Source organism: Aythya ferina, assembly GCF_964211825.1.
Source record: "Aythya ferina genome assembly, chromosome: 15".
NCBI classification, from domain to species: Eukaryota; Metazoa; Chordata; class Aves; order Anseriformes; family Anatidae; genus Aythya; species Aythya ferina.
In genome coordinates this window covers 6,256,519-6,276,078 of record NC_140314.1, presented here as the reverse complement: position 1 = coordinate 6,276,078, position 19,560 = coordinate 6,256,519, and the positions used below count along the sequence as shown (strand labels likewise).

Here is a 19,560-nt window from a genome sequence, read left to right as displayed (position 1 = left end):
GCCTTCACAAAAATACCAGATGGCTGCAGATGCCAGCTCCTTTGGCCAGGCAGCTTTTTCAGAGAAAAGGCCAGCTTGCTGTGCAAGTGCTGCATCCCAGATACAACTCTGCTGAGCAGCAAATGGCTGTAGAAAAACCCTTTTTAGGAGCACCTAAGACAGTGCATTCCTGTAACATCAGCTTTCCAAGGCTACACATATGCTCCTAGCCAGTATGTTCTCATTCTCCAGAGGGAAGGGAGACCTACAGAAGTCCCTCTGGCTGTGAAAACCCCCTTACGGGTTTCTGAGCAGTTCTATGCATGGAAGGGGAAAATAAACTACAGGCAGAGTTGCCAAATCATTGGGAACAAATTTTAAAAAACATGCCTGGGCATGCAGGAGTAGATAATTCTGTCTCTGAATGGTGAGTTGCTCTTTGAAACATGGTTTTTTAAACCAGTTAGTGCTCACTGTGTCAGCAGTGTGACCCTAACTGTCCTGCTCTGCTAATCCCACCCACCTGCCGCAGTCCTGGGGGACACCACAACTGCGGTGGCTGCATCCACGTAACACTGCAATAAACCACAGGCATCACAGTCTCTGGCTCCTTTCAAGGACATCATCACGGTTTTACCTCTGCACAAGACAATATTTTCTCTCTGCTGCTACACAGAAATGTACACAAAGAACAAATATGATCTCTTCCACAGATAGGAAGGAAAGGATCTACGTGCCACTGAGAACTGCAGAGCCAAATGTGATGCACACAGGTCGTGCAACCTTGCACAGCAGGAGAAATTTCACCCTTAGTGCGGTGGCTCCATTTCTGGAGATCACTTACTGCAAGAAAACCAAAACAGCAGCCAACAACCAAGCCAGCATGCATTGGTATTACTTTGTTCTCTGCTACCGCTCTTGTTTTCCACTAACACTGGAACAGGTAACGTCATGTCAGACTGCGCCTGCTTGAGGATCAAGGATTCACGGGGGTGGTACCTTTGCACAACTTCAGGCACCCATTGCCACAAAGTGGTAGGAATGCTGGAGACTGCTTGCAGTAATCTTCTACATACACAAAAGCATGGTCAGCCATATGGGGCTTGTAAAAAAAAAAAAACAGAGGTACAATCAGTTTCTATTAAAAATACAGTCTTTTCTTTCTCTTCTGAGTCCTGAAATGGCTGTTAGACAATTAAAACCAACCGAAAAAAGAAAGACAATGAGGAGTGGTGAGATGCTCTTTTTGGGGGAGCGTGGGCTGGTAATGTCCATCTGGAAGAACCTCAGAGAGAGTGGTCACTTCTGATTGCTACATAATGTGAGTAATTCTCTGGAAAGATGAGTCCTTCCCGCCTGAATCACTGCGAAGGGGGAAAAATAACACAGTCCAGAAATGGAAAGCTGGATGGCCCTTGGAGGCCAGGAGCCGCCCAAGATTCCTGTGTGGGGGCCACCGCAGAGAAGTTGCATGAGCACATCCGCAAGCCCAGCACACTGCTCTGGGTGACGGCTCCAGCCCCAGAGCCAAGCTTGGACCACAAGATGCCTTCGTACGTGGCCACCCAGAGCTCTGGCTGACACTGCAGGTAGCGTGTGGCACTTAACAACGTGCTAAATACCTCTTCTCACCAAGCAGCCATAATCTCCAGCCCTTCAATCCTGATCCATCCAGATTCAAGAGATACAGGCAGTTCCTTCAGAAGCTCTGCCTTCTTTGAGAAGTTTGTCCTCAATGCAGTTCTTCTTGGCCAAGCCATGGCAGCAGCACAGCACAGCTCTGGTGCCAAAAATGGCTTCGTGCTTCAGTCCTAGGGAAGCTGCACTTCTAAAATCTGTGTGGCCCAAAGCAGAGAGGAAGAACTGGGACAGATTCTCTGTGGTCCAGACTGTGGGCTTTGTCTGTGATACTGGGAGAAAAAGCTCTGGTATTTGAGAACAACTCTGTTCTCACCCAGTTCCTCCAGCTCTCTGTACAACAGCTTGCACCAATAGCCCTGTGGGCTTCAAAGCTCTCCACAGCGTCCCTAAAACCACTGAGACAGCTCACGTACTTCATGTTCCACATGTGCTTAAATTCCTTGCTAAATTGACATCTCAACAACATGAAGAGCCTAGAGACACCTTGAACCCCTACTTCTTTATATAGATGTATATGGTTACATTTAAACCCAAGAATTTTTCTCTTCACGCTAATCCTGCAAAAAAACAGTTTGTTTTCCATTCCTATATATAGCACTAGGATTCTTGGTCTATTTTTTGTCCTTTTGCATCTGATTATTTTCAGCAGAGTTCAAACTTTTTATGATATGCAGATTTTAACTAGAACATGACTTCTATTCATACAGTCTTTCAGTATTAATAAACCCATAACAGCCACAAGTAATGTAGAAGAATTTTATTCATACTGCAATTCTGTCCCATCATCCACTGCAAATATTACAATTATCTTTCAAATGTCATAGAATATCAGTTTGTTCCACTTCAAGCACAGGAACCCTGGTGTTAAACGATTACACTTCTCTTGAACTTGCTTATAATAGAACCATAATTCAAATGTATTCTTCATGATCTATAAAGGTTCAAAATTCAAAAGAGTCTGTTTTGTGTGTGTGTGCTCAAGTAGCTTCTAAACAGTGAGACTAATAACTCGGTGTTTAGCAAGACATGTGTCTTGCATATTATGCAAAACACATTTTTTTATGAATACAACAGAAATGCAATAGGTTAAGTAACATACATGAGTGACTAGTAACCTTTAAAAATATGTCTTAAAAATAGCAGAAGAGAATACAAAAAGAGTGAAACAAAACAGAAGTTTTGCAAATGCTTATATGTTTATTGAGATATATAATGGGCGTCTGCCTATATAAATGTATGTCATAAAACTGCAAGGTTGAAAAACATGAATGGTCATATTTGCTACATGCAAGGAGCATAACATAATCATAATAAATAGTAGCAACTGATATACAATGACAGGACCACTGAATATATGCTGAAATAAATTAAGCACCTTGAAGTGATGGTAGGACTTAGACTCTGAAGTCAAGGAGCAGTTAGCTCTGTAAAAACCACTGTGGACAGGTACTGGAATATTGGGTCCCAAGAGCCTTCTTGGTGGGAGTCAGTAGGAAAATCCGAAATTATATTTTGTTAACTCCAAAAAGGAGTTAACACCAGTATGAGTAATTCTAGACATGTTCTTAACACCTCTAGTTTCAAAAGGAAGATTGCTGCCTTATTTCATTATATAACTTTTGGCGTGTAAAGGGTATAGAAAGTTCATATTTACTCAGCGTAATGTTATCATTAAGAAGAAATACAGTTTTTCTGCAACTGAAAAGTGAGCAGTGCCATTTAGAGTAGCAGGGATGCAGGGATTTGCTTCCGTTAGCAAAGAGAAGTTTTCCTTCAAAGGAAAAGCTTCCCCAAAGAATAATCTAACTGATCCCATCCTGGAGGGCTGCAGAGCAAAGCCTGGCTCTGCAAAAAGCTCCACTGAAGAGGAGACCCATATCTACACAGAGCAGCCACAGCTGCCTGCAAGGCTGCACCCACATGGGGCTTACTGCAGGTTCCTGGTGCTTTTTGTTCTGCAATACGTGTCTTTTGGAGGAGAGGCAGCATTTTGGAACATGTATGTGGCTTTCAGAGAATCCTGGTCATATACTAAAAAAAAGGCTTTTAATTTTAATTAAGTGGACCTTACGTAAAAGAGTCCTATTAAACTGCTAATGTACAGCTGCCATTATCTCTTAAGTATTTCATATAATATTCAAAAAAGTGGCTGAGGACACTCTGGTGCAGATAAATATGTTACAAAGCCCCGCTTAGTTCAGTGAAGTTCCCATTGAAAGGGCTTGTAACACAGAGGAATATGGCCCCTATTTCTAAACCACAAACAAGGTGACTCAAAAGTTCTACTTTTCCTTGGCTTACTGGAATGATCAAAACCTTTCTCTAACCTTCCCTCTTAAATTGTGCAACTGCCACTGACCGCATGGATTTCAGAAACCTCCAGTCCATAAGCAGTGAAAAGGCTTTTAGAAGTGACAGGCAGAGGGACATCACTTTACCAAAGAAGCTTACAAAAGGTGAATAAAACCAACTTTAAGGGTAGGTGAAAGATAATGAGGGAAACAGACATTCATACATAGTTTAAATAGTTAAAAACACAGTTTTATCTATATGATCCAACAACAGGTAAAAATCTTGCCTGCAAGCCAAGAGCCTAATCTTCCCTGCATGGTACCCCCAAGCTAGTCTTATCCAAACAGTTGTCTTCTTTCTTAAATGATACATAATATTTGAACTGACATCCAGTGCATGACATAACAGAAAAAATACACATGAAATGCACACCTTTTATTTTTTTCTTTATAAAGCTATGGAGCTGCACAGAGCAAATTTAAGTGCACAAGGTCACACAAAGGCAGCTTTCCAAAAGGAATCATTTAGACAGTGAGTGAAATGAAACTGTTGTATCTCTGAATGTTTCTCTTGAGGATCTCAGAGCAAGGGCCGAGCACTCGTTCAAAGCGGGGCCGGTCGAGCTTTACACACTTCAGGGGTCCACGTGCCACCACCGTAGCAGCCCGGGGCCGATTGAGCAATAATGCTATCTCACCTGAAAATAGGGACAAATACGCTGTCACACGTCTGCGCCTCTTTTTTGGAAAGTGCATATTCAGGCCACCATACAGTTACTTTGATTGTAGAACATATCCCTTTATATTATCTTGATAGACACTCTACATAATTCTGTTGACAGTACAAGTGCATTACACATGCATAATGCATGCGTGTAAAATGCCTTTGAAAACAAATGTATTCAGACTGTTTTGCTGATTCTGGAGCTGTCTCCTGTCAGCTACATTGGTGTAAACCAAGGAATAGTTTCGGCTTCAGTGAAATCTCTCAGTATTGCTGAAAGCAGAAGCTGACCTATGCATAACCCCTTGTTCGTTAAAGAGTAGAACGCTAATTAAGACAGCAACTACCTCATACAATCCCATTTGATGTCTTTCTGAACCATGCTTAGGCTGAATTTTCTTACCAAAATAATCTGATGGTCCAAGTCTTCCCACTTCAATGTACTCCTCATTATCAGACCTGCGCTGGAGAACGGAAGCTGTGCCCTGGGAACAGAAGCGGGGAAGGTTACTTTGCTTTGCCTAAACCTGCTACCCCTTTGAAAAGTATTGAGTCTGGAGTATCCGCTTTCGCAGGACACGTCACACTCCTTTAGTTCTGCTATGGGAAAGATGACAATCTCCATTTCTTATACATGAATAAAAGGAATTGAAGAATTAAAAAAAAAAAATCCACCAGTATGGAAAACTTGATTTCACTCTATGAATGTGGCATTGTTTGGATGTGGACAGATTGGGCTCAGGCACAACACAAGAGGAACAGCACAGAATTCAGTAATTTCTATGTTACTAATGCACATCATGCTGTGCAAATGTATGCTTCAATATACTTTAAAAATATGTTCTGAGTGGATGGGGAACCTTACAAGTGATGCAGAGAAGATTTTCATCATAAGCACTAAAAAGGCAATTTTCCCAGCCACAATCTAGGGACAGAAATTTGTAAAGCAGCAACTAGAGTATATTCCTCACCTGAACATTAACTGGCTTTCTTGCCAAGATTGTTGGTAAAGGGAGTTTTAATGCTAATTGCAACAGAAAGTGGTATTTTTTAGTGTCTTTGCCTTCTCATGGCCTTTAGTGATCTGGACACCTGCAAGTCAGTCACTTGAGAGATGGAATGTGTCTTGTCTCCACGACCGTTAATAACTGCAGTGCTTAACACGTGCTAATACATGTCAAAACTCAGTAACAGTCTATTTAAACCTTCAAAGGGGTTTTACATGCAAAAATATTCTAACCTGGAGGAAATCTTAAATTATTTGCAGCACAAAGTTTTTGTAGGGGAAGAAGGTAGCTGCTTTCTGCAAAAAAATTACTATGACATTAGAAATTATGTTCAGAGTCTACACCAGAAGCCATGGCAAAGGCAAAATGTTAACATATTTGATCATAACTGAAATTAAAAAGATTCTTAATAAAACAAGATTTTTAAATAGACTGCAGAGCCAATTTTTTTGACAGTGGCCTGATGCTGCTGCAAGAACAGTGCAAAACAGAGGCAGAATTTAGGTGCTGTTGGAGAGCATCGAAAATGCTTTTTTTTTTTTTTTTTTTTTTTTTAATTTTCAGCTTGTACAGTAATACCTGGGAGCTGATACAACCTGGACAGAGAAGTGGGGGAGACACAGTAAAGTGACCTATGCTTGGAAGATGCCAGTTATTGGACAATATCACAGGAATCCCCTAGTTTAACACACAAGCCTTGCATATTGCTCTGCTCATCTGCACTATTGGTGCCTGTAACCAGCTGCAGCACCACTCCAGCCTGGAGCACAAACCTCCCTCCAGTGCTGAGTGTTCAGTGCAGATGAGACAGCTGCACACATCTTTCAGCTTCCTTGCATCGAAATAAATATGTATGCTTCAGTTTACAATGGGGGCTCAAGGAGACACTGAGCAACCTCAAGCTCCTTGGCTTCAATGCAGCTAAAGGCACTCAGCACCCTGCAGAACGAGCCCTTCACCTCTGTGCTGTGTTTAAATATGCCCCATAGGATCCTGAACATTGTCATTGAACTGTAAATCTGAACAACAATGTGAGGCTGCTTCAGGTCTGACTTTTGTTTTTCTAGGACCTGGGGCCCAGGAATATCCACTATTATGTAGCAAATTATCATAATTTGCTTTTTTCTGAACAAGTACTGCTAAGATGCTGTAATACTGTTGTATTGCATCATGTCCTATTTCGTAGCAGGGTTATTTTTAAGCCCATATAATTTATGAATTGCTGGGGCACTCTCTAGGTTAATTTATAATGCAACCTTTCTATGCTACACAAATGAAGAGGTAAATTACTTCTGATGATGGCAGGAACCAGAGCCAAAAATCAAATAATGTGCAAGCACTGTTTGAAAGGTGCTAAGCATCTGATGGTTTTTATATGTACTTGGATGTATATCAAATTAATCTGACACAGTAGAAGTTATAATGTCTTATTTTGCCCATTAGCAGTAATCTGTGCTTAGTATAAATTAGTAGATATCAGACTGTCACCACATTATATTGGCCATGACAATTTACCATTCTACTGCACCAGCCACATGCCGTATCAGCATTAAAAAAATACTGAATAAACAGCAGGGCTGTAAATCCTAGTCCATTTGAAAACAATTGCAAAACTCTTGGCTTCAATGCTTTCACTCTTGATATGCCAGACATCTGATGGCATAAGATACAGAACCATGTGCTTGGCACAACCTGCAGGAGCAAGGACACCTGAGCTGGGCGATGTTTCAAGATCAGTTGTTCAGAAATAAGCTAACATATTAAGGGAGGCTGCCTTTGGTCTTTTGGTCGCAGTTGCTTGGGGTTTTATCTGCTGTTAAGACCTGCCGTGTACATAAAACTGTCCACAGCAAGTGTATGGCCATCCACAAAAGTAACTGAAAGGACGGCATTTAAGAAAGTGATTTGGTGCCTGTCAAGTTTCCAGCAAGAATTCCTTATCCTTGATATAACTAAATTGTTTCGCCAAAGCTGCTGTTTTCCAAGATCTTCCAGTAAATCTGAAAGAGGATGAAAATGCAAAGATAGCGTAATGAATTTTGTTATTTGCACTTACTGCAAGCTTTAAAAACAAACACACTTTCCTAAGCAGAATTCTTAAGAAATACCTCATAAAGGGAATAAATAACGTGCTTATCAATCTCTCTCTGGACAAACTTCAGATCAGGTGCAGTGCATGGGCCTAACTCAATGCTGTTCTTATTGCTTTTGCAATGGAGTCAGAATCAGCTTCAGAACCACTTCCAGCCCCTGTCCTCCACTCAGTCCCCATCTGGAGCCTGGCAAAAACCTAACCCCTTGACCCAAATAGCTGTCTGCAATCCATGTCTCCGTTCTCTTTCCCAAAACTATTTTTTAAAAAACTTTTATTACAGATGTTTTATTACACACAACAACAAAAAAATCCCCAAAGTAATCATATTGACTGCCCAGGTCAAATGAAAAAAAGAGTCAGTTTCCCATTGCTCATCTTGAACACGTTGCCATAAAGGTAATCACAATATCAAGCAATATTGCTTTCATCTCCCCTAGTGTCAGCTTTTATTGTGCTTAATATTTTTTTGACAGGGTCCATATGATATAGGACTTCAATAAGTCAGTCTTCTGAAGCAATTTCTTCCACTGTTCCACTACAGTCGGCCTTTTTAATCCAAGAAACACCATGCTATCTGTTGGAGGAGGACAGATGTGTCTGGCCTCCACAATAAACACTTGGCTTGGCAGGACAAAGCAATGCATATTCCAGATACATATTTTTCCACTCTTGTTTTAACAGTCACATAGGCTTTTCCCGTTGCCCAGTGAGAACAGGTCTATCATGGAGCAAAAGAAGTTTCCTGAAACCCTGACAGCGAGCACCCAGATGTAAGATCTGATTACGCCGTTTGGCCTCTCTCTGCAAAAGTCACCAGCTCCACAAGTACATCCTGGAGCATTGTCACAGTGACCTTCACGGGAAGACCGTCCACACCACGAAACAAAGAAGATGTATTTATAATTATCTATCTGCCTCACCTTCACTTTAGGTATCTTATCTCTGGAAACAACGTTATTCTAACTGTATCAGAGGAAGAGTCCAATTGTACATGAGCAGTGTAAGCAGAGCAAAAATAAAATAATACAGAAACAATCCCCTAATATTTACACACTTACCAAAGTTCTCATACTAAATGAATTAGGTGCTGACCCCTACCCTTGCTCCCATCACAGGCCTCACGGCTGTATTTCATTTTAGTTTACTTGTCAAATCTTTCCAATGCAGTTATTGAGCTTTCCGTCCTTCTTGCGCTTGAGCAAACCCTGCCTCGTATAAATGGTAGCCCTGAATAAACCTCCTGAGCCCTGTCCTGGGAGGTATGAGTATTATCTAGTAAGGATTCAAGGGGCTTATCACTCTCACCCACCAAAAGCATTTGGTCTCAACGGAAAACATTTCCCCTTAAATGGCACATAAAACTTGGCAGGATCAGTCTCTGTGAAATAAACTGCACAGTCCCAGATTTTCAGGATCAGGCTATTTAGTGCTGCTCAATTTAAAATACTGTCTTGTACCCTGATAGTCATTTCAGCCTCCTACGCCACAGAGCAAAACTTTCAGAGTACATGCTCAAACACTGTGAAGAAGTTTTTACACCATTTAATAAATCAGCACTTTGTGATGATATGAAACTGAAAGCAGACAGGCATGTCGTTCTCCTCGCAGACACTTGGGAGTGAAATGATCTTTGGTGGATCCAGGAATATTCCCTTTCAGCCACGGGGAGTGCCTGTATTCCCAGGAATCGATATCATTAACCTCCCCTCCTCTGCTCCTAGTAAATACAGGCATCTTATTGCAAAAACAACAAGAGTAGCAGTTCCAAAAGCAATGCGCCATCACCACCTCTCTGCCATCCTCACCCCACGCACCTGCTCACTCCCTCTGTAACGCTTCTGTCACAGCGCTGAGAGTATTTATTCCTGTCTTTCAAATGCATCAGCAGTTTGTTTGGTAAAAATTTATGGCTTAGATACAGAAGCATAATTTAAGATACAAAAAAATAAGTTAGGGTTTATAATCCATGAGCTCCCATCCTCTCCAAAGTAATAAGATTTTGATAGATGTTTCATTTTTAAACTATCAGACTGTAGGGATGAGTAGGACATCCTACAGTGGCCCATCTGGATCAACATGAAGATTCCCATGCCTGATCCTGCATGTCCTTGTAAGCACGAAGTGCTTCAGGAGCTCTATCTTCATATTTAAGTATGAATTCTGTAGCCAGGAATTGGCCTAAGTAGCTTAGTTATAAAAGGCAAACGTTCAACAAGGTCAGAGGGGTAATCCTGTAGTCTTCCCCCTATTCCAGCAGAGGAAGCTCTGTGGATCAGATGGGATCCCCCCTGCGCTGGCAGGGAAGTGTCCTGGGTACCACTGGGTAGGGTGGGCTGTGCAGGGTGGCCCCTTACCAGGGGCTGGGGTTGGGCAGGGAAATGAGCCCTGCTTTTTTTAACTTTTTGGTTTAAAAGTTAAACCAACCCTTGTTGATGTTCTGTTTCCACCAGCCAAAGCTCTCAGTGTAAAGATAAAGCAATCAGTAAAAAATTCAGTGAGGTTCCATCTGTGATAAGAGACATATTTATCGTTATTAAAATTGAAGAATGGTTATTTATTCTGATGATAGGATGCAACATCAATGTCTATGTCCTTTTGATACACTAAGTATACAAAATAAAATTCTACATCTTGAAGAAAAGAATTTGAATGTTTACAAGCAATAAGCTACTTTTTCTATTTCTATTTCCATTTCCATTTTTATTTTTTACTTTTTCACTTATTTTTAAAGTAAAGCATGGCAGACAGTTTTTTTCTCCATGTCCTCACAATGTTGTACTTCTACCCTAGTTTTGAGCTTAGAAAGTTTTTCTAGCTTATTTCATTTTCCTCTGCACAATCCACTAGAAAAGATCAATGCAGTAGTTTTTCTATAGAATTAGCGATGAAAAAGGTCAGGCCTATCCATCTGTTATTGCTATTAGCTCCATCAATTTCTATTATGAACATACCTTTGCTCTTTCTCACTTTGTTAATCCACACACTCCATAATTCACACATTGAAAAGATAACTTTCCCTTCACTCCCCAGCAACACAAGCCCTCATTATATGCTGCTATTAAATCTGCGCTAAAAAGACGAAGGAAGAGGCTGTGCAGTGGTATAAAACATTCCTATACACGCAGTGAATCACACGGGACTCAATGTAAGGACTCCTACTGGTTTTACTGGAAGCAATAGCAGATATGAAATGAATTAAAAGATCTTTCACATGGTGTGAATCTGTGATTATTTTATTTAATTGCAGGCAAGACAAAGTTTGTGGAAGTAATATCTTTTATTAGACCAACTAGCTAGAAAAAAAGAGAAATGCTTTTGGGCACACACTCCTTTCCTCGAGTTGTCTATTTCTCCAGATACATCTAATAAAAGATACAATTTTCCTACCTACAAACACTGTCCTGGCAATGTTCTTACACTGCCATAGCTACAAGGACGATAAGCTACAGAACCATATCTGTCTACTCACTGGTTCAGGCACGTAATTAAATCACCCATAGAGCATCTCCAAATCATGAGCTTAAATTAAGAAGGGCCAAAAGCTCCTGATGCTACAAAAATCCTGGAAATAACAGTTCCCTAGTGGATCTGTGAGTCCTGCTGAGATCTGTCAGCTCTTGTTTCACCCTCCACTTTAAAAATGATCATTTAAATCAATTCATCTCTCTTTGATGTGAAACCTTTGGTCCAGTTTGGCAAACTTTACTTTAATGACTGTCATTTATGATGTGCCTGTTATATTGGCTATTTAGTAAGTAATGTCTACAAGAACAGCCCCCAGGTTTGCATTAAGTGAAAAAGTGCTGGTTGTTTGGTTTCCTTATCTGTAGCAAGTGAATTCTTTTCTCCATCCATTAGGGATCTCCGTAGATTACAGTGAAAGAGACAATGCCCAAGTCAGAAACATGAGCTGCTGCCAGCTTTGAAAACAAATACACAATATTTTGCACATTCGGTCTTTTTAATTCAGTTGTGACTCTAGAAAAAATGTTGAGTGCCACTGATTTCAGCAGATATTCAGAAAGCCAGCACCTTGGGAGTATCTTTAAGATTTAACAGTGCTATGTCAAATGAGCTTAAAGGGCAGCATTATGGTAATAATGGGAGCACTGGGGTACCCCAATGACCTCCTTGAGAGAGAGCAGTGCTGTAGAAAATGCCTTTATACTGCAACAACTCCAGTGATGATGTACATGATTATCATAATGTAATCATCATAACTTTATAACATTAATTCATCATATTTTTTATTGGCCTTAATTGCCAACAACATTAATGCGGACTGCAATTCAGCAAAGGTGGGAAGCAAACATTACTTCCCAGCTGGCATGGATCCTATACGTGAGCTCTACAGCCATGCTTGACACTAAACAATACGCAGTTCACTGTGTGTACCAGCTGTATCACACCTGCATAGGACTACCACGTGCATATCGAAGCTTCCATCACTTCTGCTATCTAGGCACATTTATGTTGGTTTAGGAGTAACATCCACACCCGAGAGAGAGGAACAAAGCTGTCTAGAGCAGTCACCAAAATAGCGACAAACATAAAGGTACTTTTAAAAATGACAATCAATCATAAACCAAGTGTAGCTTGAACCAGCAGAAACAACTGAGCCACAGGGCATTTCCTAGGGATATACAAGAGGCCAGGGTTAAGGCCCAGACATGACTACACCCAGCCAGTCATTAATCACCAGGAAATGCCTTTGCCTTGATCATTTACTATTTAAAATCGTAGACATTTGACATGGGAAGACCTTTTAGATCATTTTGCTCATCCTCCTATTGCGGTATCTCAGGCAATCTTTCCCTTCATTATTTCTTTAAAGCAGCCTGCATGAAAGTTGTCCTGTACCTAAATGTACTTGAAGTAAAAGAAATATTAGATGGAACAAGACAAGATTCAGGCAGAGACCAATAGAGACAGTGCAAAACCAAAAGAAGCAGAGTACTGCACAAAGTGTACTTTGCCTCACGTGTGGAGGTGAAACAGTGGTTTTGCACAAAGAATTAAAAAATTGGGATTTATTCATTAAGACTTTTTTGTTGAAAAGCTTTTCAAAATCAAAACTTTCAGCTTTATAGTCTTTTGACTTCAAAATGTTGCCCTTTAGCTGCATTAGCATAGCTAGGATCTCTCAGGAGTCCAACAGAGGCACCTCCAAGTGTTGGTAGCCTCAAGACTTCATCGAGAGTCAAAAAAGCAAGGGAGCAGCACGGAACAGGGCATGTCACAGTGGCCTCTGAGCCTCCCAGACTCAGGGCCGTGGTAATCCCATGCCTCTTCCAAACCACCAGATGCCAACTGGCACTGGGAAGCCTGGGAGCAAGGGGATGGTGACACAGGGGTGACGAGAGCAGCTCTTAGACATGGGAGGAGCCCCTTGCCTGGGGTGTAATCCTCTGTGGCTAGTTATCCTGGCTTTGTGCCCAGCTGCTGCTGGCAGAAAGCTGGGAAGCGGCTGCACCATAGTCTGGACTTTGGGGTCCATCTGCACTTTCATCTTCACCCTGTTCTAGAATTCTAGTTGCCCCTTCTATTACATATTCAGTCCACCTGCTGCAGTGGTGACACAAAGCCGATCTGCTCAGTCAAGGTGGGCTCCGATGCTGGGTTTTAATGAATCATCTCAGGGATACTTGGCCTTGACTAATCAGTAGCTTCTGTGGGAAAACAACTGAATTAATATTCATCCCAGTGCCAGATTTTAAAGACTGTCTGTGCCAAGCGCTGTGGATTATTGGCAACAATGCACTGTTTTCCTCCCTCTGACATGTCAGCCTACAAAGCAATAAAAGTCACAAAGGAAAAAAAATGTTGCATTTTAGAGATTCTTTCTTTCTACAAAGCTAGCCATTATCTTTACTCTCTCTGAAGCCAGGAAATGTCCACTGAGTCAACATAAAAGTGACTCTATAATGGGTTATTCATCAACTGTTCATATTTGTGACTGACCTTACAGTTATCATGTCCTGGAAGCAGACAGTGCTGCCTGCTACCACCTACAGAATGGGCAGTGTTGAATGCAAGGGAGAGAAAACATGAAAACAGTGCTGAACCTCCTTCACCCTGCCCGCAAAATCCTTTCTGGTGAAAATCGTTTTTAGCTGTTAATGTTGTTTTACGGCCCAATTACTCCTACCACCATCTGCTTCTTTGTGAAAACATTCTGTAGATACTGAAGTAACCAGACCAAGCAAAAGTCTGAGACAGACATCATAATTAAAGTCTCATAACTAATGCTGTGACCAGGGCTGGGCTGGCAGCTGTGGCCAGCTAGGGCAACAGCTTCAGAGCAAGAAACAAAACTTGGAGTAAACTGGGGGAAGGGGAAATGGGAGTTTATCATGGAGATCATAATGTTCATGGTCATGTTGAGAAAGTACTACGAAACAGGCTTTCGTAGTACTCAGTCTTCAATGCCAAATTGTTTATAAGGATCCTGAGAACCTCCTGAAAACCTAGAGGGGTAAGGAGCCTGGGCTGCTCTCCTGACTCACACAGAGGCATTTCATTACCTGTGAACCTCTGCTGCTTCCACAGACTTCCATGGTAGCAAGACTCTACTGAACAAGACTAAAGAGAGACGACTCAAAACCAAAACCATGCCTTAAAGCAAGCATTATGTACGTAGAAAGACACAGTTGGTTCTGAAAACAAAGAAAACCTAGCACTGATTTTAATGAAAATTCAAGTGGAGCACACAAGTACTAAGCATGAAATTGATTATTATTAACACTGGGTTTTACATCTTTGCACACCAAGCCATCTTCCATTTTCCGCATACCCTATAGTGCTAAGAGGGCAGGGTGCGGCTGAATTTCCAGCTAAAACTTACATTTTATGGGTTTACAAATCAGATGTTTTAAATTACAACTGAATGAGACTGAAGACTCCTACACAAGCTGTCATGTCAGAAATGAACTGGGGAAACATTCATATGCATTTTTTTTGCACTGGGTATAGTATGTGCAAAGAGAGGTTATGAAAAGAGGTTACTTTTAAACCATTGAGAACAAGACTGCCACACTGCCTCTTCCTCATATTTTTGCTTTAAGATGTAAGTTTACCAGTGTCCAAGTGAGATGGAGTAACACAGTCCTGCATGTACCTCATGATGCTGGCATAAGCAATGTTCTCAGTCGCAGTGTCCTGGAAGACCACGAGCATATCACTCCTCAGCTGCCATTTTAGCCCTTTGGGACTGCTGATAGCATCATTCCTGGGACGGCTTTTATTTTACAGCTAAGCATCAGCAGTTCTAGGGCTACTTTCCAAGAGAAGACGAATCCTTTGAACTATGTAGCCAAAGACACTGCAAATAGTCCTTCAGCCAGTAAATAATCTTGGGTTTTTATTATTTGCCAACCTTTGATTTATGAAAGACTATTATACAAAAACAAGGGAAGAAATAAACAAATTTCAGTCAGCAATACAACGTGCAAACGACTTCCACATAAGCTGCAGTAGAAAAGAGCACCCATTATTTTGGGGCTGTAAAATTTAATGTAAAGGAAAAAGGACAGTCAGTCAGTACAGTAGCCTGGGATTCTGGCTACAGAGTTCACATTTCTTCTCTGCCTTAGACCTACTGTGAGCAAAAGCATGAAGATCCAGACCTTCAAGGCACCTAATTCCCACTGATTTTTTTCAGCAGGAATGAGAAGCTATCTTAGTTCTTGTGCCCGTGCTTCAGATCTTAACATGTAATGTGGTGCTTGCCTCACACACCTCATCACACAGGTGTAGTGAGCATCAACTCCATGAAGTTCATGAGATGTTTAAGACCAATAGATAAGTACCTAACGAGTAGGTAAACAGGTTACATAGATAATATGCCACAGTAATTATGGCTCTCAAAATTATTTGGTCATATGCCTACAGAAAGCCACATGAATTTGCCAATCAAGGCGAGAATTTTCTTTCCATAACTAAATGTTGGCTGGGGATGCTACTTTTACATTGTTTTCCTACCTATCAGAGTTCTCTTAAAAATGCTTCATTTTTATAATATAAAAATTAAACTGAATGCTGTTAGAGAAGGATGATGCAAAAGGACTTAATTCTGATTGTGGACTAGAGATTGAGTCATGACTGGGTTTGACAGTACTTTTTTAACCATACATTTTTAAACTATTATACATTATTCTCCAATCTCTGGGTTCATAGCAACTCAGAGAATTTACATACAGTTGTCCTGGTTTCTGCCACAAATGAGGAACAAAATCTGCAAAGTTCTAAAATAGACTAGAAATATTGGCTAATCTGAAATCTCACGAAAATGTTAAGAAAATGATCCAGCATACATCACTTCTGTGGTTTCAGATTTTGCAGAATTTACAGGAGGTGCCTACATTGCCATGGTTATCACTGGGGCTGGAGAAAGATTTGGAAGGACCAAAAGCTGCAGTCACTGACAGGTCCTCCCATTGCAGTTGGGAGCAAGAAGTGGAGCAGCCAGTTGCTTACTATGAAATTTTGGCCTTTTCTAATAGAGGAGAGGTAAGTATACGCTGAAGATTGCATATATATGCAGCCTGATCCACTGCTCACTGAAGTCAAATTTAAAGCAAATTCAACCAGAGATGAACTAAACCAGCGTTTCAGTCACTGACATGGCAAAATACTTCACCTCCATCCCCGGGCAGGATGGCACCTAATCACACACCTACCTTTTTATCTTTGACATCAGCTGGCCATTAAAAATGGCACCCTGAACGCCTATGAACTTTGATGCAGGGCCAATGGAAGCGCTGTTGTTTGAGTACAGCCAGGTGATATCAACAAAATTGAGTCTACCTTTCCTGTAAGAGTCCTACAGAAAACAATGTCTCCACGGTTGAAAATAAGCAAACTGCAGAGCCCTCAGTGACTGCTGGCTCTGCTTATTAGGTATATTTTATTTATGAGGCATATTAGGAGTTGCTGCAGACTGCCTTTAACAAACATACCTGGTATCAACAAAATCCTGGTAACACTAAGCAATTCGGATTGTAGCCTTTGAAACTCCTTTTCTAGACAACATTCATCTTCCTAATTAATAATTAATCACACTGTGTTTTTAAAGAGATTATCAGGTGTGATAGCAGAGTGTGCCTAAGGCAGTGACTTCATTAACCATACGGAAGAAGTTTACTTTGTAGTTCTCCTGCCTGTTGTAGGGGTAGTTGCCAAAGGGGTCTCTCTTGGGTTAGAATGTCAAAGAGCAACAATTTAAAGCAGGAAACAATTGGGCTATTATTTTTTTTTTCCTTTCTTTTCTTTCTTGAAGAGCTTTTAAATCATAAATCTTCAGATGCTTCTTGTGCAATTTAAGACTCAAGTCTACTTTTCCTACAAAAAGGCCCAATTCTGTAAGGAACAGAGTGCCCTTCCTAGCTAGCCCAAGGATCTTCCTCCTCTCCTTCACGTTACCATGCTACAAAGAGTTTACAAACACTGTTCCACCTAATGAAGCTTTGAACTGTTTTTCTGCAGAGGCCCTCCACAGCATGCCAAGAGTGTCAGCAGGGTTGGAAACACTGATTTCACCTACAGGACAGTATCTCAAGCATGCTTTCAGCAGTCACAATAACTCACAGTGGATCCTGCCCAGACTGGAGCCAGTTAGTGGCTCTGACTTGAAATGTCAACAGCAGCATGACAACTAGCAGCTCCCCAGGAATCACAACGCTGTTTTGAATGTGATCAGCACTACTCTTGGCTGGATCAATAATTATTACCAATTCATTTAACTAATTTCTACCAGTCAGGCAGTTCTCTGCACCAGTTTTGGAAGGATTTCTGCACTGTCAGTGAAAATTTTCTCTTATTTTCCAATCTTGCTATTCCCATTCCCTGGTTTCAGTGTTAGTGGACACTTAATACATTTTCCCGTGAAGCTTTTACTCACCTTTATGGAGTGTCATTAGGATTACTCCCACTGATGTGGAAGCAGAGGCCCACGGTGGGTAACAATCTGCCCACAGGCTGCACTGATAATACAAGTAAGCCTGAAAATCAGAGGCCCTGACTGCCTCCTTTCTAGCCACCAGGAAAACAATAAGGAACACAAATCCCAAGCTTTTTTTTCAGTGCTTTTCACAAAGGACTTACAGAGGAGGCTGGAACTACACACTGTCACTAACACTAATCTACAATTAAAAATACTAGGTTTTTAAATGTTTTAAAGTAAAAATTCTAATGTGAAACTGCTTGATACAATGGGTCCATTTCTCCTTGAATTTTCTCCTGCCAATTATCTTCTATTTTTAGCTCTTTTATTTTTAGGCTGCTGCATGTTATTGCTGGGCAGCTCAACCAGCTATTAATTGGAAATGTTTTGCTTCTCATGCAGTTTTATTTCTTTGCTTTATGCACCACTTAAACCAAACTGTCCTCTTAGGAGATGACAGGCTACGGACAGCACATTTAAAGGACAGTTACAAGCTGTCCTCCGTGGGCACAGTGTGGCATTATCATAACCATTTTGCTGTTTTCCTGTCCCACACCTGCACACGTTTGCATCTGTGTGTGCATTTTCCTTAAACCATGTCAAACTTTTTGGAGAATTGGGGCCATCTGGCAGCACTTCAGCAACCGGTCAGGCACAGTGAGCTCTCTAATGCAACTGATATTAAAAGACTCCCCGAGCACATTCAGCGGAGTCCCATGACAATAACTGTGTGTCGTATATGGTGCTTAGCAGTGACAAGTAGATCCAAGTGATCTGACACAGGGAGGGCTGGGAGCTGGAAAACCCAGCAGGGCACTTCACGGCTGCAGATCCCAGCATTTTCGGTAGCTGCATTATGGACTTTTCTCCAAGGTGCAGTGCCACCGAGCCAAGTTTGAAGCTGAAGTTACAGAATGGTACACGATCCTAACCTCTATTTTTAATACTATTGTCACTACCTTGTTCAGTAACCTAGACAACAGCAAAAAACTCAGTTCTTTCCAGTTTCATAGAACTACCACACTAGTCTGAGCTGCTGCTTGAACTGAAGTCAGTGGCAAAGCACGAGTTGGGGAAAAAAAATCAGCCCTCGTTCAAATGGCATTTCATTTAAAGGGACGTAACATCTTCTGGGATATTTAACTCTGCAAAGCTCACATGCCTTTGCAAGCTACCACTTTAAAACGCTAGCTAAAAATATTTGCTTTATCTGAAGTCAGATGAATAAATCCTCCCTACCGTTGGTTACACAGTGTGGCAGTGTACAATACAACTGCAAATGTATTTGTTAGAAACTGTACATCTGTTATGATTTACGCTTGCCAAAACATAATTCTTTATGGCAACAATTGTTTCATGGTGCTTAAAGTTTTTCACCTCTGTGCCAGGAATCTCATATGGGATAATTCCATGACCTTGGAATCCAACAGATACATTCCACATCTGTCTGGTCTGGGAAAGCCCGAGTTTGTTGTGTGAAAAGCATAGTGGGAAAATAAGACCTGGAAATATCTGAAAATACAGAAACTGCAGGGCTGCTTCTTTTTTCTTTTCTTAATTACCAGTTTCAAGTGCAGTAAATCAACCTCACAAAAGTAGTTATTTTGCTTTTGTAAGCATGCATTCACTTCTGATCCTATCTTCAAATTAAGGAGTATGGTATAAACATTAAAATAATTCTATCACTGGAAAAAATAGCAGCCTTAAATATTTAAACTAAATCTTGTTGAAGGCTGCTTAACATTTGAATGAAAAAACACCCAACCAACTTACTGGTAAACATCTTACTGCTGCCTGTGAAGACTTAGCATGGCAGAAAAAATCTTGCAGTCCTTAAATCTCAGGGTAATACTCTTCTCATCAGATTTTTAACAAAAAATGAA

At 41.0% G+C, this 19,560-nt stretch overlaps 1 protein-coding gene across 4 annotated transcripts in view; it reads right to left on the bottom strand.

The window, feature by feature from the left end:
• Positions 1-2,362: 2,362 nt before the first annotated feature.
• Positions 2,363-19,560, bottom strand: part of PRKAR1B (protein kinase cAMP-dependent type I regulatory subunit beta) — a 99,798-nt gene continuing 82,600 nt past the window's right edge. For all 4 annotated transcript variants that reach the window (XM_084536508.1, XM_084536507.1, XM_084536509.1 and 1 more), the window contains exons 10-11: positions 5,039-5,120; positions 2,363-4,609 (exon numbers count right to left, since the gene is read on the bottom strand). In XM_084536508.1, the coding sequence (XP_084392634.1) occupies positions 4,437-4,609; positions 5,039-5,120 (255 nt within the window). In that variant the 3' untranslated portion in view covers positions 2,363-4,436. The remainder of the gene's footprint in view (positions 4,610-5,038; positions 5,121-19,560) is intronic.